The sequence below is a fragment of the Notolabrus celidotus genome, chromosome 5 (genome assembly GCF_009762535.1).
Source record: "Notolabrus celidotus isolate fNotCel1 chromosome 5, fNotCel1.pri, whole genome shotgun sequence".
NCBI lineage: Eukaryota > Metazoa > Chordata > Actinopteri > Labriformes > Labridae > Notolabrus > Notolabrus celidotus.
The window spans coordinates 9,571,123-9,595,836 of NC_048276.1; the positions used below are offsets into that span (position 1 = coordinate 9,571,123).

Consider the following 24,714-nt stretch of genomic DNA (forward strand, 5'->3'; position numbering starts at 1 on the left):
CTAAAGGAAATAATGCTTATTCAGACTGAGAGATATTCTGAGTGATGGTAAAGTGAGTGACAGAGATTGATAACTAAAAGAGAGACGTTCAGTGACTTGAAAGTAAATGAATGTTTTGTGCTTGCTGATATTTTCACATGGTTACAAACACAATCAAATCAGACAACAACCAGGAAAAGAAAAAAGAAAAGAACAAGTCTGACAAAGGGATGTAATCACAGCAAAAAGATACAAAAATGATATAAAAATGAGGCAGACGGTCATTAACACTGCTTGGAGATGGATTTCAAAATACTTGATACACACTGCGTTGCAGTAAAGCTAAAATTCTGAAGTAGTTTCACAGGAGTAAGGTAGAAGAATATTTTTAATATCTTCATCTGTATGTAATCATGTAATACTTTTTAATGAGTCAACAACATGATTTTGTATGACATGTCAGATTATAGATAATGATTATGCCAGATTACAGATTTCCAAAAACAAATGAATTCCTTTATGATAAAAACCATTTATTCTGTAAATTTCAATAAGAAATAATTAATGATTTTTACCATGGACACTTGAAACAAAAACACAATAGAAATCAGTTGAACTATATTTTTGCAGGGTTTCTTTTTTTTGCAATAAAAAACAGAGGACTGCTATTTTGATTTATGCAGTATAACAATTCAGCAAAGCATGTTAATGTGTTGTGTGAGCAGAACAACATCGTAAAATGACATGCATGGTTGATGAAATGCTTAATTTCTTGTTTTTTAACTTCTTCTGTAAAAGGTAGGAGTACTCTAGGAGCCCAGGGAAACATGGTTGTACTACAGAGCAGTGGCGGAGCCAGGGGTTGGCCAGGGGTGGCCATGGCCACCTCTGAAAACTGATTGGCCACCCCTGTGGCCACCTTGAAATTCTTAAACATGATTGGCTATTTTCCATGTCAGAGGCATTACTTATTTTCAAATCAGCTATTGTGTTTCAGCAAGCTGCAGAGACAGTAGTTTCTGTGGATTTGAATATTGTTTTTGTTGATGCTTTGACTTTGGGCAATCATCTTCATTTTGAGTCCTTAAAGAGCTCAGTTCAGCAGATATAAATTTTGACACTCTGTCGTGTTACATTTTTAATGTTAACGTTAGAAATCTACAAAAATGTAACATTTGTTAAATTATTTTATAACAAGAAGTTAAAGTCGATGTGATTAGTGGAAGTAACCCGCCTAGGTTTGGGGTAAGCTCTTAATGTTTTCCACGCCTGGCCAACCCTTCAACAGTCAGTGCCCCAGTTTGGCCACCCAAGTCAAAACTGTGTGGCTCCGCCACTGCTACAGAGATGAGAACATGTCTCTAGTTTTATGAACTGACTTGATGTCACTAAGGACACTGATAAGTATTAGGTGAAAGCAGCGATTTTGCCAAACCTGAGCATTAACAGAATATGTAAACACGATAACAGAGCCCAAATCAGACACAAACAAGCCAACTCAGTAAAAGCCCATTCTACAATTTATAAAATAATTTACTGAGAAATATAAACAATATTATATACACAAGCTTGATTACACACACTACCATTAATGAAAATATAGGTTTACCTATAAACAGATTTTATTCATCAGCTTAGCATGGATGAATTAAAGGATCTGGAGGAAGCTGTGTGAATCTGACAAATCATCTAGAGATGTTAATTGTGTTAGCCGAAGAATCAAGATGAATCTTGAATAAAGTGAGGTTACTAATCCTATGGGAGGCTCGTTATTTTGCTCCTGAAACTGGCAGGAAAAGTGAATGTATGAAATAAAGGTGCATTGTGGGTAGTGTAGGTACGAGGTGTAGACAAAAAAGAGGGATGCACAAAACAAGTAAGGTAATCTGTTTTGCTGTTGCCGTTCTTACTGAGTCTGTTATGGGGTGCAGCGTAATACGTATTCTTGTGGGGTTTATCAAGTCAGGAGAAAAAACGTTGTGCTTTCTCATTTTCAATGAAAATCAATAACATAAATGATTGTATGTGGTTAAGCTCTGCAAAACCATTCATGGACTTGTCTTCTTGAAAATGTTGGCTGATTCAGATTCTTAATCTCAATAGTAGAAAAATTACAATATGTCAGGATATGTCAGAACACTAATAGACATTACAAAGGGTAGGCCTATAATGAAAATTTAGAACAAAAACACTCATCCAAATTTATTTTTGAAAAAAGAAAATTCTATTACAAGCCACAGATGTAAAAGACACACAGCAGCCAGCACTGTGAAAAATCAACTGTCATCTAAAGTGACACTGTCATTCATCAGCTGTCAATGTCCTCAACTAATGTTCAGCATGAATCCCAGTTCATATTTAAGATTCCTTTTCTCTACCAAGGGCGTCAGATATCTCAAGTAAGAGAACGTTATTTTAAAAATATCACTGGATATGAAAAAGATGATAAATCAGGTGTCCCTTAATTTAATTGAATTGTTTTTATGTTTTGATGGATGAGAATCTTCATGGTAAGCTTTAGACAGTATCTCTTCCTGCTTCTCAAAGTCCAACAGGATTTAGTGTTTTTTATTATGGTTCATTGTATTGGTACAGCAGTTTCTGCATCATAATTTGAAGGCAAATCCACAGCTTATAGTTACCAAAACTGCCCCTTGTTAAGGGTGTAACACAATAGGACCCCAAGCTTCTCTTTTGCAAGTAAAGCCATAGACCTCAGATGGTATTAATACAATCTTTTGGACTCATGGAAACTGTAAGCTACAGTTTCCTTTTGGCCCACTCACATGTGCAGCCATTGGCCCACCAGCCTTTTCTGCTCGTCAACAAGGGAAATTATATTATTAACACGCCACGTGTGATGCAGTGGATTGTGAAAGTACTCACTTGTCAGACTGTCGGAGGAGCATTTCAATATTACGTTGCACAATAATTGGAAAAAGATTTAGCAGAATGTACCACTCTGTATTCAATTCTTACTTTTTCATCTGTTTTTTTAGAATTCTGCAGATATTTACATGTAACAAAAAGAGAAGTGTATTACTGCTGAACCCTCTGGCGCCCAGACAAAAGCTGTTACCACATGTGCACAGTCCTTCTGCCATGAGCGGAACTCAGACACTCTCCAGAGAAATAACTGAGACTCATCGTGGGGGGGAACAAATATTGTTATCTCCCAGAACCTCTCTGAAACACAGACATGATTCATGTGTTCAACATGAGCCCTGCCCCAACAGTTAGCCGGCGCTAGATAACAAGCAGCTGAAGCTCAAGGCCAAGCAAAAGGGGGTAACAAACCCATTACAACATACTGAGGTAACAGAACATGTCAATTATGACTCCAGAAATCCTGTTGTTCTGCCCGGCAGTCGAGGGAGGAAGTCGCAGGTTTCTGGATTTCAGGTCAAGGTTCTTCAGCAATACTTCCTTCAAATGGAGGTACAACCAGTGAGGGACTGGAAGTTGTCCTGTCAAAAATAGTCTTACACAGACAGACTGGCGTCAGGGCAGGTTGAAATGTAAGCAGCATATTCTGAAGTGTCCTACAGTTCTCCATCGTCCTCTTCCCCGGCTTCGATTCCGTAGTGTAGGAACGCCTCTTTTTCTGGTGACGGGGCCTCTAATTCTTGGTCCACGTCCAGATCTGTTTCTGGAGACGAGCGGGCTGTGTTGCCCTCGTTGCTGTGATGGATGCCGTAGCAGAAGTAGATCACTAAACCTGAAACAGCAGAACAAAATCATTACATTAACTTTTTGAACCTTGGGTCTGCTTTTGTGTCAGTAGACTGGAGCTAGCTTGATGCAAGTTATCCATTTAGTTTGTCCTCTGGTGGAGTATCAGGCAAAGCAGCTGTCGTCTTGAGCTTGATAGTCTGAAATGTTTAAAGTTACTTTTCTTTTTTAGAAATTCTTTATTTTTGTTATTGGACAGCAGTTTGTTATACAGAGCATTGACATACAAAAGAGAGAATAATGTTCATTTCCTCTGCAGTCCTCGGTTTTTAAAGATTACTAGAACTAAATACAACATGGGGGAGATGATATGCAAACACTAGAGTGAGCCAGAATCATTTCAGGGAGAGATAAGTGACATAAAATCAGACTAAAAAACAAAAAAACATGTAATTAGCTAAGATAAGACAGCATCACCGGGTCCTTGAATGGTATCATCCACAAAATTTGTCTGTAGGGGTTTTACATACTTAGTCCACTTGGTCCAGAGTTTAATAAAGACATCCTTCTTAAACTTAAGACTTACATTTTTAATCTAGCTTATAATTTGGAGTAGTTTACTATAGCCCTAGACTGCATTATTATTATTCTTTTTATTATTCTTTTTATTCTTTTAATTATTAGTATCTAAACCATTGTTTTAACATGTATTTATTTATCTTATTTATTTATTGTATTCACCTGATCTTGTTAACTCTACCTTTTCTTTCCACTCTTACTTAATTTATTAATTTTACTGTGTTGATTTTCTTTTATTTTTTAAGTATTTCTTTTTTCTAATCATGCCTTTTATAATTTTACCATTGCTGTTGTTTTTTGTCTCTCTGTTATTCTGTGAAGCCCTTTGGGCTGCATGTTTATATGTATGAAAGGTGATATATAAATAAAGTTGAGTTGAGTTGAGTTGAGTCCTGAAGTCGTAAACAGAAAGTAATCCTTTCCATAACATAGATATCATTTACTATACTAATCTACTCCTGTATTGTGGGAGGTTCAGGAAGCAACCAGTGCCTCGTAATGGCTTTTTTACAAGCACAACTCAAAATGGCGAACAGGTATTTATCAACAGGACTCGCCTGAAAATCTACATTAAAGTTACTTTTTAATGGCAAGAAACTACTGTCATATAAAAAAGGGAGAAACAACAGTGCTGTAACTGCAGACAGTCCTCCTTCAAAGGATCTGTACAATTTCAGAAAGCAGTACGCCAGTTTAAACCCCAGAGAGGAAATTATGATGACAGATATGGTATCTACCGACCTATAGCCATCCAGATGGAAAAGCGTATCCAAGTGCCTCTGTCCAGCTGCATCATCAGGTAAACATTAACAAACATGCTGATCACTGGAAGGAAGGGTAGCAGTGGAACCTAAAGACAGAGAAATGCAGAGTAGTGTTGAAAAAGATGCAAGCTGTGGATTTACTGCAAAACATCTTACACAAAGTGAGCTTTAGGGATCAAACCTTGAAGGAAAGTTTTGTCTTGCTCTCTGGCTGCCTCCAGATGATGAAGGTGAGGACGAGGCACACCATGAAGATGAAACTGAGGCAGACAATGTTCCAGGGAGCAGTGCCGCCCTGCACTGCCAGTACACTGAATGCAAGGATCAATGTTCCTGCAGAGGCACATTTATAAATCTATTATTTTATATATGCAGCAGTCTCATTTAAAACTACTTAACACTCTTGTCAAAGTTCAAACCAAACTGTACTTTATCACCTACCCATCACAGAGGCACAGATGTTGACACTGAAGCCTGACAGCGCTGATGGTTCATGGTGATCTGGGAACAGGAGGGTCTTGAAGCTGAACCTCTCTTCCATACCGGGCAGGATGCCCATACTGGGGACACTGATGCCGTCGCTCATCTCCCCTTCGTCTTGGGTGCAGGCCATCTCATACACCTGACTGGGCTGCTCGGGTTGGTATCTGAAGGGATTAAACAACCACACACCAAGCTGTTTTTCCAGTCTGTTCAAGTCTGTAATTACATCACTTAAAATAGTTTGAAGTCCCATTGGTGATGCAGTGATCAGGAGATTGTATTCCAGGACCAGGGCACAAAAATAAGTTTGAGAATAATGTTAGTAATGCTGCTAAGTTTGCAGTGTTTTTGTTGCATCATCAACAATTCAAAACAGATATAATCTGTGTAATATTTAATTAGCAGGTTATGACACTGCCTTCTGCATGTGAGTATGAATATTTGCTGAAAAAAGAATTTGCATGTAGCAGAAGGTCGGTGATCAAATTGGATTTCATCCCCAAGCTGGACCAACTCCAACATTTCAAAATTACTCTGCTTCTCTGACTGCAGGCCACTGAGATGTCAAGTTCAAGTGCAATCATTACCTTTTAAAATCTTGTTAAAATGTATGAAATGTATGTCCTCTCACTGACCTCAGTACGAGGACACAAGCAGCCACCAGGGTGTAGGCCAGCAGCGTCCCTATCGACATCAGGTCCACCAGGTCCTTCAGCTCGAACAAAAATGCCATGATAGCTTAAAAAAAAAAGTAAAACAGAAAAGATGAAGAGTTAGATGAATGAACACTTGTTTTTCATGAGAACCTTTGTTACCATACAAAATGTGTGTTTTTGATATTCCATGTTTTGGAGTTATTCAGCTATGTCCTTTTCTTCCTTTTTAGATGCACTAACTTGCTAACACACTTAGCTGACGTTGTTCTAATACTAACAATGTATTTGCTAAATATAAGCAAACAAAAAAAAGGCAGTATGAGCATGTTGGAGCATTTTTAAAGCATTAACCCCAAACTGCCATTCATTGACGAGTTGCTTGCATAGCAGTAGATTTTGCTAACACTTCATAAAATGTTACCTAGGAAATAATAAATACAAGGAAAGCAAATGCTACAACACGACATTTGGTCTTAAAGCTGCTGTTGGTAGCCACAGAGTAAACATCTGTTCAGAGAGAGGGACTTCCAATGTCAACACTATCCCTCCAAACCAGATTTCCTCTTAGCCCCCCAACAAAGATCGGCGTGTGCAGTCATGGTAGTGCTGGACTCATATCCAGTCGAAGGACGTAGTAGGGGCCGCCCCTTAACCAATCAGGACAGAGGATTGGAGATAAGCTATGATTGGTCCGTCACAACGGGAATGAGGGGAATAATAACATTGCTTGATACTAAGGCATTGGAAAACAGAGATTTCACGAAAATCTCAAATTACTCCATTTACCGATGAGTACCGATGGGCATTATGACCTTTTCTCCAAACCCAGCAGGAAAAAAGTAACCTTTTCTTTACACCATTCCTACCAACAGCAGCTTTAAGAGAAGCTTGTTGATTAGCTAAAATAAGATGGATAACAAGATGAATATATCTGCTTAACATTAACAAGCCTGTTAGCTGGCTTTATTTACCTTCACATAGCATTGTGTTAGCCCTTTTGTGGAAATAATATAGGCTAACTGCTGTTTATCAGCATAAATAATGTATATAGTATAAAGTTTAGCATAGAACCAATTTTGTCTGCTAAACTTCAGCAATGTAGCTTTGTCATTGTCAGCCTGTTAGCAGGTCTTTGCTTCATTTAGCAGTACATAGCTTTAATCAAAGCTGTTTGATTCTATGAGTTGGTGCTACAACCTAAAAAATGCAAAGCTTTCTTATTCTCTATTGAAGGTTTTTTCATTTTTAGTGTGCAATGTCAACTGCCCAAAGAAATGTCAAGGCTTATACTGCAATTCATGCTCTTCATTTGTGAGCTCCTTCAAGTCCTTTCTTAAAACATACTTTTATCGCAGAGCCTTTCCTGATTTTATCTGAATTTAATTCTATTTTAACCGTCTTAAGAAATATATTTTAAAATAATTTGATTCCTTTAGAGTTCTTTTAGGGGAATTTTATGTCTTTTAAAATATGTTTTATTTCTTTATCTTGACCTGTGTGTTTTTATGACTGCCTGTTTTATTTTTCTGCCCATGTGAAGCACTTTGTAACAAATAAAATAATTATTATTATTACTATTATTTAAGCATACTTTTTGCATGTTCTTTATTTTCTACACAGCATCTCAAAAGTTACACCCTCTGAATCTGTGCCCGATCGCATTAATCTTCCTCTCACCGTCCTTCTCCTTTTTTATCCCTTTCCCCTCCTTAATTTTAATATCCCCTATTCTTCTTACCAGACAGAACCCCAGCGGTGAAAGTGGACGATATGGGGGATTTCCTCTCGCTGACGCGGGTCAAGAAGGAGAAGAGCAGGCCATCCCGAGCCATGGCAAAGATGATACGGGGTAGGGGGAACATGGAACCCAACAGACTTTGGGAAGGGAAACATCACATGGGGAAGAAAGTTATAGGTGTGGGGTAGGGAACAAATGGGAAAGGAGGAATTGAAGGGAGGTGAGTAGGGGAGAGGAAAGAGGAAGGATTAGAAACAGGAGACAAACACAGCTGGCAAGATAGGAGGTTTGGGTTTGGGTTGGAGGACTGGAAGACTGACTGTACTCGAGTTGCAGGGGGCGTGATGCTTGACGAAATATATTCTGACGTTAACATGCAAGTCCTCACTCCCTTAAGAAGCAAATATATGGTGCTCCACATGCTGTTCTCTCCCTTCTTAGATAAAACCCTTGTGTTACTTCAACATGCAGTTTAGTTTGGTATCTATTATTAATCATAACGCCACCAACGTGCAGGTAGAAAAACCCTAAAGTCCATTATAGAACATAACATAACCACCGACACGTGTTAGAAGAGTGACCATGTATAACCTGGACTTTCTACCAAAAAGGTACCTTGTCATGTGAGACATGTAAGAACGGATTAGAGACAGTTAATGATGCTCCTTTCAACAGCCCGTTGGTTTTGTAAGCACCTTGGTGCAGCTCGGCCCAGTAGCATGAAAAGAAGCCTGAGTGAACATGGATGCTGTTATGAAACATGCGTGTTAGTGTCTCACCTGCCCCTATGCCAGAGGTGAGGGTTGCAGTTATTGGGGTTTTGTTGCGAGGGCTGATCACGGCCATAAACTTGAAAAGCAGCCCATCCTCGGCCATAGCCCAGATCACACGGGGCATAGGGAACATAGCACCCAGCAGGCTACCAGGGGGGGAAGACCAGGATATATAGTATCCACACTTACACCCACAAGAATGCCATGAAACATGTTAACAGAGCTCACAAATACAAGGAACATCATACAGTCAACATCAAACACATTTAAAAGACATTATATGCTAAAAACTGTGCAAAGTAAAGAACAGTCATGGCAAGGAGATACTTAGCTGTGTGAAGAGACTTAATATGAAAGCATGCAGCTGTTCATGCCCATTAAACTCACATTCAGTGGTGAATTTGAGTCTCCAAACCTTGAGTCAAAGCTAAGTCTCAAGTCCTGAGTCAAGTTCAAGTTGAGTCCCCATTACCTGAGGATTGTTTGTGTTGGGATCCATTCAGGTGACTTAGTCAAAGATTCACGCAACCCACCCGCTGTTAATTTGAATTTTAGCCCAACAAACATCTTGGACCCAGTGGTTGAGCCACTGTAAATACGCTAGCTAGCAATAGTTCACTTCAGCATCTCTGTCTCAGATTTATAAGATATCAAATTTAAAGTTTGAGGCCGTCCACTTTTGAGTGTTTCTTTTACATATCAAACTTATTGCTCTGCTATTGCTTACATTTGTTGTGAAACCTTTGAAAGCAGAGTAAGGCAAACACACAGACAGGTGAACACACACCAGCCCTGGCTCCAAACTGAAATAATTATAAGGGCCACATACAAATAAATGAATAAGTAAATAAATAAGTCCTCACAATAAATTATTTAAAGTCTTCCTTTTCATCTTTAGAGACTGCCGTCAATAGTGGAGTCCAAGTCTGAGTCGTCAGTGATCAAGATCAAGTCAACACTGAGTCTTGGACTCAAGAACTGTACAACACTGCTGGCATTATAATATTGTGTACCTAATATTCAATTTAAAAGATCTATTACTCTTATGTATAAATGTTGTAATAAAAAAATTACCCATATATTAATTCATCCATGAAAAACGTAAACCATCTAAGAGGGTAGTTATTGTGAAAGTGCAGCTTGCAGTGGCCTGTGGCGAAATGCATAACATGCATTAGTGTTATATAATCTCATACTTACTCTGTTTGTACCATATATTCTTGGTAGTGCTCTTATTTTTAGTTCAGGGCTCAGATGCCTTCCCAAGTCAAATATACCATAGCACAGTCACGCACGCACAAACAGAACCGTCTCTAAGTGTGTGTATGTTTCAGTGCTAGCACAGTAAAAACTGAGGTACATGCACATGCTTTTAAATCTAATAGCAGAACAATAAAGGTATGTGTAACTGCTTACCTGGTGGACAGAGCACAGAGAGAGCCTACAGCTACAGCATATTTAGCTCCTCCCCAGCCGACATAATTGAAGGCTACAGGCAGAGGGCTGTTGCTGTCGAGCAGGTAGTACGGCATCATGAGGGTGAGGGCAGCAGAGACGCCAAAATAGGCTACAAAGCAGATGAGAAGCGACGATACAATGCCGATAGGGATGGCTCTCTGGGGGTTCTTCACCTCTTCACCTAGGATGTAGACAGTTAACAGAGGCAGTTTAGATGGGTAAGAGGAGTCAAGGAGAACAGCACTTATTTACTACTTCTAGAATCTCTGATTAGCATGAATTGATTTTTAGAAACTATCCAGTCCATGGTTTTAAGACACAAACTTCCCTTCCCAGTACTGGCACAATCAACTGCTTTCTGCACATATACAAGAGTGAGGATCACAAATACACGCTTTGATCCAGAAACGACTGATAAAGAAAGAAATCTACATATATTATAATTACAGACTGCCTGCTGACTGGAAAGAAATGGCGGGATCACATCAGTCCTGTCCTTGCATCTTTGCACTGGTTGCCTGTAAACTTTAGGATCCAGTTCAAGGTCTTATTAATTGTTTTTAAGTGTATAAATGGTCTGGCACCGTCTTATTTATCAGTCCTTCTACAGCCTCACAGTACTTCCAGAGCACTTAGGTCATCAAACCAGCTGCTCCTGGCAGTACCTCGGTCCAGACTCTCTACTCGTGGGGATAGAGCCTTCTCAGTGGTGGCCCCAAAGCTATGGAACAGCCTACCTTTCCAGGTTAGAGCTGCACTGTCTGTTGAGCACTTTAAAAACACTACTGAAAACCCATCTTTTCTCCTTGGCGTTCAGTCCAAGCTAAGCAAGAATCCTTGGCTTTTTACTTTTTTACTCTTTTTATTTCCTAAATTAAGCTCTTACTATTATCTTATTGTTATATTTGTGTATTATTATATTGTATTTAATAACTGTACAGCACTTTGGTAAACTGAGGTTGTTTTAAATGTGCTTTATAAATAAAGCTTGACTTGACAGACTTCAGGTTTTGACTTCTTAAATATATGTTTTACTGCTTTTTGTCTTTTCTTAAATGAACAGCTTTGTTTTTTAATACTTCCGTGTATCAAAGTATATGTATTTATTATTTTTTTTGTGAAACAGACACTCCAATTTCTGTCATTGCTCTTTTTTGTTTCCTTTGAGTTCTGTCTTATAACCTAGCGGCAACGTCCGGTCTTAGAATATGAAGCCCATGCGGAAGTGTTAAAAACTGCAGTTTATCAAGCGTCCACTTGAGGCTTACCCAGAAACACTGGAAACCACATACACACCAATTCAAATATTTGAAGGCTTGATAAACATGTTTACAGCCTGGTTAAAAAAACAGTTCAGGTCTGAATTGCTCATTTCTCTTTCAGCACACACTGTACAGGAGGGTGATTTTCTTTTATAACTCCTTATTTTTGAAGATATTAAACCTACAAGTTTCACCTAAATAAGGACATTCCTGACTTGATTGACAGGCAGGCACCCTGTAGCTGTTAGGCTAAAGGCCCGCCTCTATACCTCACACTAGCTTGGACAAAGTTTGGTTGTGTTCAGTATTTCCAGTATGGCACCCTATGGTGATTGGCTTAAAAACAGTTTTTAAGGAACAGATCGGTGATGTCACAGATTCTATATAAATTTTTTATACAGTCTATGCTGATAAAATAAAAAATATTCCGAAGGTGGATCATCATGAATGACAAATAACAAGTGTAATCTGTATTATTGTGAATTCATGTGATTCCAAAAAAAGAGCTTTGGTTTTGAACTTTTGATTTGACCACAGAAGCAATTTGAGGTCACTCACAGCTCCAGGAAATTGTGTTCAGAATTTTTCAAAACTCTCTGAAATGTATAGATTAAAGGATTACTTCATTAATCATAAATATAATCTGCAGATAAATCAATTATGAAAATAATCCATGGTTTCAGACACAGTCTAGATAAGAACAAAGTGCTTTTGTGTCATACAGAAGTACAAAGACAATGTTTCATGCGCTGGTGTCCTTACACAGACCCTGTAAATAATAGCCTTGGATTAGGTAATTTCATTTTTTAAATCTTCCAGTTTTAAACACACTAATCTTCTTAACTTACAATTCATATTTCAAGGTTTGAAAGATTCTGAATTTTCAACTCTATTAAAAGTAGAAAAGCGTGCAGACAGATGCACTTAAGCAACTTTTTGGTAGTATTTTGCAACAAATCAAACAAGAAGCTTATTTTCCCTGTGCGCCGACAAGACCTAAAAAACCAAACTATTCAGCTGCAGGTGATTACGCAACACCGCTCCTCAGGCAAACACTCACAACTTGTTCTGCAGTGAAATCACAATGTGATGATGGAGTGAGTTTAACATTGTCTGGACCTTCTCTTTCACCACTAACCATGACAGGCGACAGACACTGATTGGCTCACATTATTGTAAGGTCTGGGGTCAGATGCATATTAGTGGCGTTAGTTGTGTGGTTGTGGGTGGGTGGGTGTCTATGTCTGCATATATGCATGTGTATGTAGAGGGGGAAGGGATTATGGCTTCATGCCAATTTAACTCTGGGTTAGCCAGAACACTCACACACATAGAGACAGATGATATAGTGGCTTCTGGGCAGGCGTAAAGTGTGTGTGACAGACTTGCCCCGACAAGCTAAACTCAAGCAATCATTCAGGGTTAACCTCCCACTAGCCAATTAGATTTGAGGAAAGAGAGGGGTGGGAAAAGCCAGGGGGCCACAGAGCATTCTAGCTGAAGAAACTTTCCTTTTATTACATCCGTGAAAGCTTGAATCGCTTACACAGAGCTACATGCATGTAGAGAGTCGACCATTCAAGGGTGCAGATTTACGCAATAGTGAAAAACGTGGGGAACAAGCAAAGTTCACAACGTGATTTAAACCCCGAACCTGAAAACAGCACTTGGCATTCTGCCGAAAGGCAAAATTAGGCTGAATGCACTCAACTGCCCTGCCCTGCCTCTCTTATGTAACACTCCTGGAAGTTTAAACAAGCTAGGATTTGAAATAGTCCCAGCTGCAGCTTCAGTTACAGCCCCCTCCTCGAAACTTAAACATTTCCAGGAGGCAGTGGCAAGGATACAAGAATTGGAACAAGCTTAGAACAAAGTGAGAGCCTCGTGGTTTCACTTATACTGACCTGTGGTGGCGATGCAGTCAAATCCGACGAAGGCGTAGAAGCAGGTAGCGGCTCCCGACAAGACGCCTGTGAAACCAAACGGCATAAAACCGCCATCTCCTAGAATCTCTTTGGTTGGTAAGATGTCTGTCAAACTGAAACGCAAAAAAAAAAGAAGATGGATTCCTCACTTGTTCACCTAAATGTGACAGTATGTTATTACATACATGAGAGAAGTGAATATGAATGTGCAGGCCTTACTTGAGGCTGGAATCATGGGTATGATTGCCATGTAGGATTTCTTCAGGGTCAATCTGCCAGTTCTTCAGAGTACCTTTTACCAGCCCAGAGATCACCATGAACAACAAGACTAGGATGTTGATACAGGTAAAGACCTTATTTACCATTGCTGACTCTTTGACTCCAAATGCCAGCAGACCTTGAAGACACACAGAGGTGTATACAATTAAAATCTTAAGAGGCGAAGAGTTGTAAAGACATTAAAAAATGATAACACCAAAGAGGGAAAAGGAAAGAAAGAAGTGTTCCTACCTGTGAGGGTGAATATGATGACGACAGCAAACATGTCAGGGTACTCTGCTAAGATGCCCGGTGCCTTCATGGACATGTACTCTCTGCAAAACATCTCTATGCGCTTTCCTACCAACTCATCGAAGGTAGCGCTCCATGCACGAGCCACACTGGAGGTACCTGTGATGATGAAAAAACAGTGGTGGTGCCTTTTCCAGTTCAAGCTTTTGGCTCTGTTCTTTACAGGAAACTTAGATGTGCATCATGTTATCATCATACCAATGATGTAGGAGAGGATGAGGTTCCATCCAGTGATGAAGGCCCAGAGTTCCCCCACAGTCACATAGGAGTACAGATAAGCTGAGCCCGTTTTGGGAACGCGAGCTCCAAACTCAGCATAACACAGGCCAGCCAACACCGAGGCTAGAGCTGCTATCAGGAAAGACAACACGATAGCAGGACCTGTGGGGGACAGAAGTATAATATAATTAAGGGCGTTAAAGCTATTACGTGGGATGTCTTTTAATCATGTCCCGTAGCTTTAACTCACCGGAATTCTCTCGTGCAACAGCACCAGCCAGCACATAGACACCAGCGCCCAGCGTGCTGCCCACGCCCAGGGCCACCAGGTCAAACGTGTTTAGGCATCTGGACAGACGGGAGTCGTCTGAGTTACAGTTCACCACCTTTACTCTCAGCAGCTGCTTCCCAAATCCCACAAGCTTCTGCAGCGCCATGGATGTCAGTCTGGCTTCAGGGAGGGGAGGGGGAGAAGAACGTCTAGGGTTCTGAGTTCACAGGGGAGAGGGGGAGATGTCACAGACACCCTGATGGGAGGTAAAGAGGAGACAAAATAAAGGACAGTGATATAAAGTATCTCATGCTTACTGTTACCTCCAGGGAGTTAAGTTCTTTAAATTCTTTAAATGTTGTGTTTATCTTGGCAGCTCCAAAGAACAAAGTGATTTGTCTTTGCTATTTCAGTCCTGTACACGTGTAAATAAGTTCACAAACAAAATAATCTTCCTGCTGTCTTTAAGTGATCAAATCTCAAATTTTGAAAATTGTCTTCAGGGTGCTGTTGACCTAGTGGTTTAAGCGTGTGCCCCATACAGAGGCTATAGTCCTCGTCGCAGCAGTTGCTGGTTCAACTCCAAGCAATGTGCTGCATGTCATCCCCCACTCTCTACTCCCCACATTTTGGGCAAAAATGTCCAAAAAAAAAGAAGAAAATTGTCATTAAAGCTGCTTTTGGAAAATTGCTCTGTCTGATACTTACACAGTGGCAGAAGTAGAAAGCATTAAAAACTAATTATGGAAATATTCTTCTCATATATGGTTTGGTTTGCTTTTGTAGATAATACTTATGTCTGGGTTGCTGCAACAACTGAATTTCCCCCCCTGGGGACCAATAAAGTAATATCTTATCTTATCTTATTACATAAAAACATCAGTATTGTTTTCAGTCTGTTTAATAACCAGTTAGAAAACTCCTTGCGTTAGCTTAAAAGCAGTTCATGTTCCAGAAAGCAGCCTTTCATGTTCATATTAATGCTAAATGTGTTATTTATTCTTATAGTTTATTTGATAGGGACAATGCAAATTACATAGTAGAACTTCTGCCTGTTACAAACAGCTGTAGTAACTGATGCTTCACATATAGAGATTATATCTATTGCTAGTTTCCAACTCCTGTCCCTAGTTAGGCTTTTAGTATGTTAAAATAAGAAATGAAGATATCAAGATTATATAGATTAAAATGCATACTTTAACTATTGTAGAAAAAATAAAAGAAGACCAGAGGGGGAATATTTGTATCAAGGTTACATAACATATATACAGAAGAGTTAAAACTCTCACATCTCTGATTTTGCTTTAGCCACACTTTAACACTTTTGATTTAAAGATCTTTATTTCTTGTGTCCATTTTATTTCCATTACTAGTGTGTTCCACATTTGAGGTCTTACGCTGTGCGATTTTACAATTGTCACTAGGTGAAAAATAATTAAGAAAAAAGGCATATTTGTATTCAACTTTTTTAAAAATCAGCTTTAAAACTCATATTAGTATCGGCTTCAAGATGCTGCATTAATCAGGCGTCCACCTTCATATTATTACTAGAGAAACTGATTAAGTTATTTGTTTAACAAATACAAAATAAACCAAAAGTAGTCCGTATCATGCAACTTGTGTTTGTGCAGAAGTCTGCAAGGCGACAATGGAAGTGGCATGAATAAACTCAGCAGTTCAGTGCTACACATTTTGAGAAGAGGGTTCACTTGTCCCCCACAAACTTTTAGTAAGTAGAACAGTTTCCTTGGGTGTTGCATAACTCAACTGAAATCCACAATGTGTGACTGCTAGCCAAAAAACCCAGAGCCTATAGGGATAATCCATCTTATTCATGTCACAGACATATGTTACATAACACAACAACTCACAGGAGAGGAGGCAGGGCCTTGAACAGACTGTTCAACACCAACAGAGAGAATCATAACTCATGACACAGAAACACTCTCTTGAAGCATGCCGTGGAGACTCATCACTTTGTTGAGGATACTCCCACACACAGCAGAGGAAACAAAACCTACCAGTGTTAACACTTACCTCTACGGAGGGTCATATACAGCACAAACAAGAAGAGGAAGAAAAATCCATCACTGTTTTCAGTGCTCAGAGCACACAGATATGTCAAACCAAAATAAAACACCCGGTGGTTCGTGCTCGTAAACAAAGATGGGAAGGAAAGTATTTTGAAACTGTCTGTACCCTCCGGAGGCCAAACGCAGCTGTAAGACTTCTTATTATTGCTAAGAAGAGTCTCGGGGTCAGTAGTCTGTCCAGTGTCTCATGCACATTCCCCAGTGCTGAGCTCACATACTGAGAGGGAATACTTGATATTTAAAAGAAAGAAAAAAAAACGGATGAAGAAATCAAACTGAGGAAAGAAGAGAGGAGGGGGTTTAAAGATGTCAGTCTGCTTGTCTGGCAGAAGTCCAGTTGAGTCTCTCCTGCCATATCAACTAAATCTGATTGAGTGACATGCAGGAGCATTCACACTGTGACCCATTTCCACCTCTCCAGAACCCACTGACAAGAGAACCCACACCAAGAAGGGTCATGTGGACAGCACTGCAGCCTTGTCACACTTAATGGAAACTTCCACTTGAGGGTAAGCTAAGGTGACAACCTTGTGGCCTCTCGTTTCCTTCAAGAAAACATTCAGGCTCAGATACAAGTTTCCAACCGGGCTAGTGTCCATGCCAGCATGCAGAGAAAGCACTAGTAAACAAACAAAGATCACACCTGCAGTGGGAGAAGTTTCCTGTTTTCCAGATTTATAACTGTGTGATCACCAAGAGATGAGTCACTTAAGCAAAGAACTACAGCGGTTCCTTCTTGCACCGTGCTGTCCACTGTCATGAAAATGCAATAACATATTCAGGAGAGCATTAAATTGAGCCTCTCTCACTTGTGGCTGCCATATAGGGTTGTAGAGGTCACTATTGTTTGCACGGTATCATTAATCATGACTGGTGTTGCATGTCAGCGGTGAAGCTCACTGAATGTTCTTAAGATATGAGGTGGAAAGAATTACACCAGTGCAGGCTCTCTATTTGTATGCTATTGTTGTACCGCTGCCCACCATCAGCAGCCTGCAGCGTGATAATGTGCCTTTTTACAGCTGCGAAAACATGTCCAATGAGTGACAAGTAGATCAACACATAATGGATGCATTTTTTCGGGGTGGGGGTGGGGGTTAAGATAAAGGGAAAGAAGATGCTTGCAGAAACAACTCAAATGTGAGATTTTTGTTACATTTGAAAATAAAAATGGAATTTTAGGCAATGTAACCGGCTCTCTTTGTCATGTTCTGACCGAGCGGCAACCTCCGGTCTCAAACTATGAAGCCCATGCAGAAGTGTTATAAACTAATCTGCTTGAGGCTGGCTGCAGAAATACCGGAAAACACATAGACACCCATTCAAAGAAGACGATCTTTGCAGCATTAATAAACATGTTTACAGCCTGGTTCAAAAAACGGCTTGGCTCTACGTAGCTAATTTCTCCATCGACACACACTGTTTGGGGGGTGAGTTTTTTTCTAAGGCGACGGTACAGAAGATATTAAGATTACAAGTTTTCGCCCAAATTAGGACATGACTTACTTGACTACCGGACGGGAACACACAGCTGTTGGCTAGGAGGCTCAAACCCCGCCCCTTTACGTCACACTCTGCCTGGTTGAGTTCCACATTTCCAATATGGCTGCCGCCATCAATTGGCTTCAAAACAGCGCTCAGGAACAGATGGGTGATGTCACGGATACTATGTCCATATTTTATATAGTCTATGGTGACAAGTAGATTGGCACATAATGGATAGATTTTTTGGGGGGGGGGGGGGGGGTTAAGATAAAGGGACAAAAGATGCTTGCTCAAACATCTCAAATGTGAGATTTTTGTTGCATTTTTAAAACCTGTGAAAATAAATGTGTAATCTTGGGCAGTTGTAACCGGCTCTCTTTGTCATGTTCTGGCATGTCAGTGCAGGGTTTTTGTAGGAATTTGTTACATACATTCTATGGCTTATTTAGCTTATCTGACATTTCTTACAGAATCTGCAATATTTCATAAACTCATGAGATCATAATGACACATTAAAATCAGCCCTAAATCTAAACTCAGAGCAACAACAATGTTTTTTGTGTTTTAATTCCACACTCTAAAAAATGTATATCTACATACATAAGAAAATGTACATTTTTTCAATATATACACATCATTATTCTTCTTTTGAATAAAGACTGTAATAAAAAAGGCGGTTGGAGAAATAGTTCATTACATCATCAGCAAAGTAAGACTGCTAAACCCATGCTTATAATATTATTATTATTCCAGTGGAATAAATGAGTTGTGGATTACAATAATCCCTTGCTTGCTACATTACGGTGCAGTTTGGAAGTTTATTAAGATTTGCTTAGAGTGAAAATAATATTCAGCTATCCTTGAGCAACCGTAAAGTGCTTGCAGTGATGAACACATGCGCACATGCACACACATCAAAACAAAAGAAAGTAGCTGACATGAGCCACATGACCCTGGCCTGACCTGGGCACAGGGGTTTTGCAACAACTGTTGAAACAAATGCTGTCACAGTCCAGCTCATCAGACCAAATAGTGACACCTTTAACAGAAGGAAGCCTGACAACTGAAAGGTTTCAAAAAGGGAAGCATGATGAACTACATGCTGTTAAAGTAAAGTTGCTGCATACAATGTCAATCCTGCAAATCAATGTCAAATTGGCAGTAATGTATTGCTGCATGGTGGAGAAAGAAATGACTCAAAGTACTTACTTAAAGACTCCAACAGTCACCTGTGGATCTGAGCGCAAAAAAAAGGCTTTGACAGAAAGAGAGATCAAAAGATGTGTTTCTTAACTATTCTCCAGCCGCTGTGAGGAGTGCAGCGGGTTTGACGGCTGCCGTTCTGAAATAGAATCTGAAGGAATCACATGGCGTGGCTATTCCAAGCAGCACACTCACATGCACACACAAGCACGGACAAAATATAGAAAACTGTTGGCTGACTGGGACGACTTGAATAAATGTATTTATATAGTATTGACTCTGAAAGTCTTTGTCTTACATAATCACTGGGATGCAGCTGCATAGATGTAAAAATGTCATAGTGACCCAGTTTATCTACAAAAGCAGGCAAAATGTACCCCAGAGAGTTCAGGGAAGTGGCAATAACATTGAATTAACTCATGATGGGGATTTCAGTGTGCTGAAACTGTTTTTGGAAATTAAAGCAAGGGATTAATATCACAAAAACCCTGAAAACTTAAGGCTTTAAAAAGCCTGATCCCTTCTTAACTTTGTGCACACATAGAGACACACTTTTCAGCGGCCCACTGTCAGTTTCAAAGTGATTTAACAGAGCTGTACAGAAGAGATGTGAGGAAAGCAGGGGCATTACTCTTCAGAAGGAGGGAGTGGATGATCAGGAAAAAAGGGGGTGTGATTCTGGGAACCAATGAAAGTAGACTATGAATGTGACACTGTTTGACATTTAGGAATACTAGTAGCAGTTTCCAGTACAACAAATAACTGTATTTATAAGGTAGCGCACTGATGAAGTGCACAGCCAGTTGGCTTCAGGACACGCGTACCTTGTGGACACCACTTACATTTCTTTCTGTTGAGTCACACACTCTAAAAAGCAGTGGAAGCTAAACAAGCAGCTTTCTGTCTTGGCTTTTTGTTTACTTCCATCATTTATTTTTACTGTACGTCTGGGGAATAAAAAGCAAGTACAAGGTGTGCTGTTCCAAGCTTTGTGGTTTCTTCTTTTTTGATGCCGTTTGGTTCTGCTACATGTAACCTCTGTAAGTCTAACTCGAGTCACTCAGGAGAAAGAACTACATCAAACAGCAGAGTGTTGAGCATTACTTGTTGACAGTTTCCATTTGTTCCCATTCCAGTAACCCATTGTGTATACATGATGCCACCCAGATTTTATCTCCTGGCCCGCACATGTAAACAGAGGGATGCCTTGCTGTTTGACGGCAACCCTGACAGTGATGGTTTAGAGCTGACCTCACAGGGTCACTGTGAACTTGGCAAGCATGGAGACTTAATCAAAAAGTCATTGAGTTTGTGAAACAGGCAAAATCCTTTGGCAGCCAAAAATAACTTTAATAAGAAGCAGTGCATCAGGAATAAAAAAGGTGATCATTGTGTAATACAAGAGCATTAACAATCAATAAGTATATATTACTTTTTAATCTCAACCTCTTATCCTAGGCACAGACTTGAGGCATTAGCTGTATTTAAAAGGTAAATAAGTCAGCACACTAATGTTCCTTCACAACTTTAATCTGGACAAAGTTGCACCCAAACTAGCAACGGACCAGTTCAGCTCTAAGCCTACTTTAGCGCTGCTAGATTGTACGTTACTTTTCCCAGATTAAAAGTTGTGAAAGGCTATTTCGTGAGCTGACTTCTTTACCTTGTAAATAGCTTCTGTGTAGTCGTGCATCTTAGGAAGGTTTAGTTAGTCTGAGCTCCCCTTTTGTTTTTATGATAAGCTGTATTTAGAAACGCAGAAAAATCCTTAAAAGTTTATGAAATTTGCAGGATGGGCTGCATGTGTGAATGCAAACAGCCAAAATTTTCACCCCGTCTTTATCTTGAATTTTCCTTTTTCAACATTCAAGGTTGAAGAATCAATTTCAAGTCCAGGACAGCAAAAATGTCTGCTTTATCGGTCTGCTTCATCTGCTAACATGTCCCAGGCATTTAACTGTGGCTTTTGCAAACATGCTTCTGATGTCATGTCCTGCTTCCCAAGACCCCCTCCATGCACATCCACCACAGCCAGAGGAAGAGCTTCTGAAACTTCCACAATATTTTTTTTTGATGCATGTGTGAAAGAGGCTTTAAAAATGTATTCAAGGAGACTTTTCCTCAGTTCTGCTTTTCTACAGAAGCATCTTTTAGAAGTGGGTTGAGAGGATGTCTATAAACGTCTTCTTAGAAAAATGTTAAGTAAGCTTCTTCTAATTTAACTGTCCATTTAAAACACACATTTCTCAGAACTGTTTGATCTTCTGCAAGTTATAGTAAACAATGTATTTATCACTATTACCCAACATCTTAATTTCCATGTGGTTGATTATTTACACTCTGCAATCTATTTACTGCAACTGCGCCCCCTTGGGCAACATTTTGGGCAAATCAAGATTTCAAAAATTCTCAAAAAGAAAAAAAGAAAACCACATGTGACTACTTTCCTCTCCTAAACAAAGGCTACACTGTCCTGCTCTGAGTAATAGCAGTTTATGCTGGTATTATTCAGCGTATGGGCCGCAAAACGTTCAGCCTGGAGCTGCAAGGGAAAAAGGAAATTTGAAGCCTCAGCACGCTGAAGTCTTCTCCAGAATCTCAGTGAACCTGGAAAGCTTCCACGCAAACCCTTCAGTGCATTTGTATAGGCTACATACAGAAGTGCAGTCAGCAAGTCAGCCCACTAGTGACCCACTTTTAAGAGCAGCTAAAGTTAGACTGACTAGAACTGTTGCCACCAGGATGTGAAAGGTCAGGAGTTGACGCTGAATCATACTTAAAATCTGGTCAAATCAGAGGTTTAGAAATGAAGTGGGATGCAGTGCCGTTTTGCATTTCCAGAACATGCTTAGTGACCTTTCTCTTTTACTGCTATCAGCTGCTTTCAGGGGCATCAAACTCCCATGTGGCAGGATGAGTTACAACTTGCAGCCATGAACCTGTCCATCAAACTGAGTCAAAGCAAAGATTGTATAACATGTGTGATGGACGTTGTTCTGCTTGAAAGTGTGCTCCACTGAAATGGATGACACTTTTATTTTCTACTCCAAAGGCAGCACTTAGGATAGCACTCTTCAAAACATTGCCTCAGTTTTGAATGTGTTAGGTTTGCATGCATCTTTACAGCAGTCATTTGACTTTGGAAGGGGGGTTCTTCACACTTCAGTATGACTTAATGTTTTTCCTCAAGGGGTTTTCACTGGGTTTCTGCTGCTTTGATTGTGGCTGCTTCTTGTTCTACGTGTTTACGATGTGGGAACACTTGCTGCTTTCATTCCAGCCCAGAGAGCAGTCACAAACTTCCCCACATCATATTCATCAGCCCCTTGGATACTTCAAAACTCCTGACATAGTGAAAGAGGGATCTCCTCCTCTCTCATGTTACATTAGATCACTGTCACAAACAATGGATTTCAAGCACATGCAGCAGATCATAACTGAACTGTTAGGCTATGTACAGTGCTGAGGTTCAAGTGGCAAGATCATGCAACACAGTGACATTGAGTTTACTATTTTAAGAGTTGCATCCGCAGGAAACAGAAGCACTTAACAGCGAAAGAGTTAAAATGGGGTCTGAGCGAAAGGAGCATGCGGTTTAAAGCACCCATTCAACTTTACGCACGGCAATGCGGTTCCAACTGCGCTCTGGTTTTTAAGTGTAACCTCAAAACTTTGTAGCCTGGGGTTCACAGCGAAAGTTAGCAATTACATAATCATTTTGGTACATGCGGTTTCGAAGCATAGTACAGTGTTGAATGAGTAGTTCTACCTTATGAGTCCGTCGGGAGCGCATGAAGCAGTGATCCAAAAGAGGAACAAAAAATCCACAGGAGGTCAAAGAGTTGAAATGGTAGAAATTCAAAGTTCGTTGGAACACTAAGTTCAGCAAGGTTGTGAGTCTGTGTATGCAGGTAGTGTGGAGGAATTTTAAGGTTTCGGGTTGCTCGGTTTAACGCGCTCAGTTGGAGGAGGGGGCACAGAAGCAAACAAGCAGCCCCGCCTGCTCATTAACATTACCACCAGTTGCGCAATAGCCATGGGGGCTATAGCCGTCAGTGGTGATACAGGAGCACATGTAAAATCTGACGAAATTAAAACCAAATTCAGGAGGGTTCATTCATATCAACAACTCTGCCAAGAGAGGAGGGGCATACATTAGTTTTGGAGAACTTGAAACTGCTTAAGTGAAGAACCAGAATCAGAATCAGCTTTATTGGCCAGGTATGCTTGAACACACAAGGAATTTGACTTGGTAAACTGTGCTCTCTTTGTACAAGGCATAAGAATAAGACATACAAAATAAAAAATAAAAAATGTAATAACAATAACATCAGCTATAAATACAAAAGAACAACAAATAGGCATGACTAATATGTACAGGCTAAAATAATATGATAATAGTGCAGTGGTGCTCCATTACAGCAAGATTTAGTCAAAGAAATATAAAAATCAGAGTCCAAACATTGATGGCAACCCTTTAAAATGACCTGAAATGTTTTCTTAATTTGAAATACAATGGGTGTCATTTGTAGATTGTCCCTCTTGCATTGAACAAATCAATGACTGGACAAGCCAGAACTTTCTGCAGTTAAACAAAGAAAAAACTGAAATGATTGTTCTTGGAGCCAAGGAAGAAAGGTTAAAGGTTACTGCTCAGCTCCAATCTGCACAGATGAGATGTTCAAACCAAGCCAGAAACCTTGGTGTAGTCTTAGTCTCAGACCTTAATTTCAGCAGCCACATTAAGACAATTACAAAGTCAGCCTATTATCACCTTAAGAATATATCAAGGATTAAAGGACTTATGTCTCAGCAGGATGCAGAAAAACTGGTCCATGCATTTATCTTTAGCAGACTAGACAGGGTTCCCACACGTCCTGGAAAAACTGGAAAATAGTTGACCGGTTTTCCAGTACTGGAAAACACCTGGAAAATTGGAGAACAAGTAAAATGTCCTGGAAAATCCCAGATTGTCCTGGAAAATTATTCCAACATGACTGCGTGCGACTTGACAAGGTTAAAAAAAACACATCCCCATTCAACATTTGTGGCAATTTTTGTCATTTAGTTCTATTTAGGTCAATTTATGCACTGATCCTCTGATTATTATTATTATTTATTTATTTCAGTAAGGCAGCTTCCAGATTCCTTTGCAGGCTCTTTTGTTTTTTACTTAGCTAATTTTATATTTTTTGAGAAAAGAGAAAGCTGAGATGAGAGTTGCCCATCATTGTTACTTGGTTGCACTAATAAGGTGCTGTACATCTGTGGTTGCATTATTCTATAATCAATTTGCCATAATTTTTAAGCATCTAAGAGATGATTTCATAGATAGCCATAGACTTTCAATGTAGACTTCCACTGAGAGGTACATATTAGACTATTTAGGAACTAAATTAGGAACTAAATTTAGATTGTCACACCAGCTTGATCTTCACTGAAAATGTCCTTGAAATGTCCTGGAAAATGATCTCTGGAAAAGAGTGGGAACCCTGCGAGACTACTGTAACGGGGTCTTTACAGGACTCCCTAAAAAGTCCATCAGACGGCTGCAGCTCATACAGAATGCTGCTGCTCGAGTCCT

General features: G+C 39.8%; 1 protein-coding gene across 1 annotated transcript; it reads right to left on the reverse strand.

The window, feature by feature from the left end:
* Nucleotides 1-1,523: 1,523 nt before the first annotated feature.
* slc7a1a (solute carrier family 7 member 1a) lies at nt 1,524-23,038 on the reverse strand. Its single transcript, XM_034682819.1, has 13 exons — nt 22,900-23,038; nt 14,329-14,566; nt 14,058-14,240; nt 13,800-13,958; nt 13,509-13,686; nt 13,269-13,402; nt 10,061-10,283; nt 7,872-8,008; nt 6,113-6,215; nt 5,436-5,641; nt 5,176-5,327; nt 4,972-5,080; nt 1,524-3,697 (listed from the first exon to the last, which is right to left on the reverse strand). Exons 1-13 carry the CDS (start codon nt 22,921-22,923, stop codon nt 3,522-3,524), a joined length of 2,022 nt encoding a protein of 673 aa, XP_034538710.1. The 5' UTR covers nt 22,924-23,038; the 3' UTR covers nt 1,524-3,521.
* Between the last annotated feature and the right edge of the window lie 1,676 nt (nt 23,039-24,714).

What these genes read in the sequence shown, in the direction of transcription:
- slc7a1a (XM_034682819.1), bottom strand. Translation starts at nt 22,923, where the DNA reads ATGCGCTCCCGACGGACTCATAAG. An exon ending in TGTTGCACGAGAGAATTCCG is followed by an intron (nt 14,241 to 14,328) that starts GTGAGTTAAAGC and finishes TGTCCCCCACAG; the next exon opens with GTCCTGCTATCGTGTTGTCT. An exon ending in CATCATATTCACCCTCACAG is followed by an intron (nt 13,687 to 13,799) that starts GTAGGAACACTT and finishes TGTGTCTTCAAG; the next exon opens with GTCTGCTGGCATTTGGAGTC.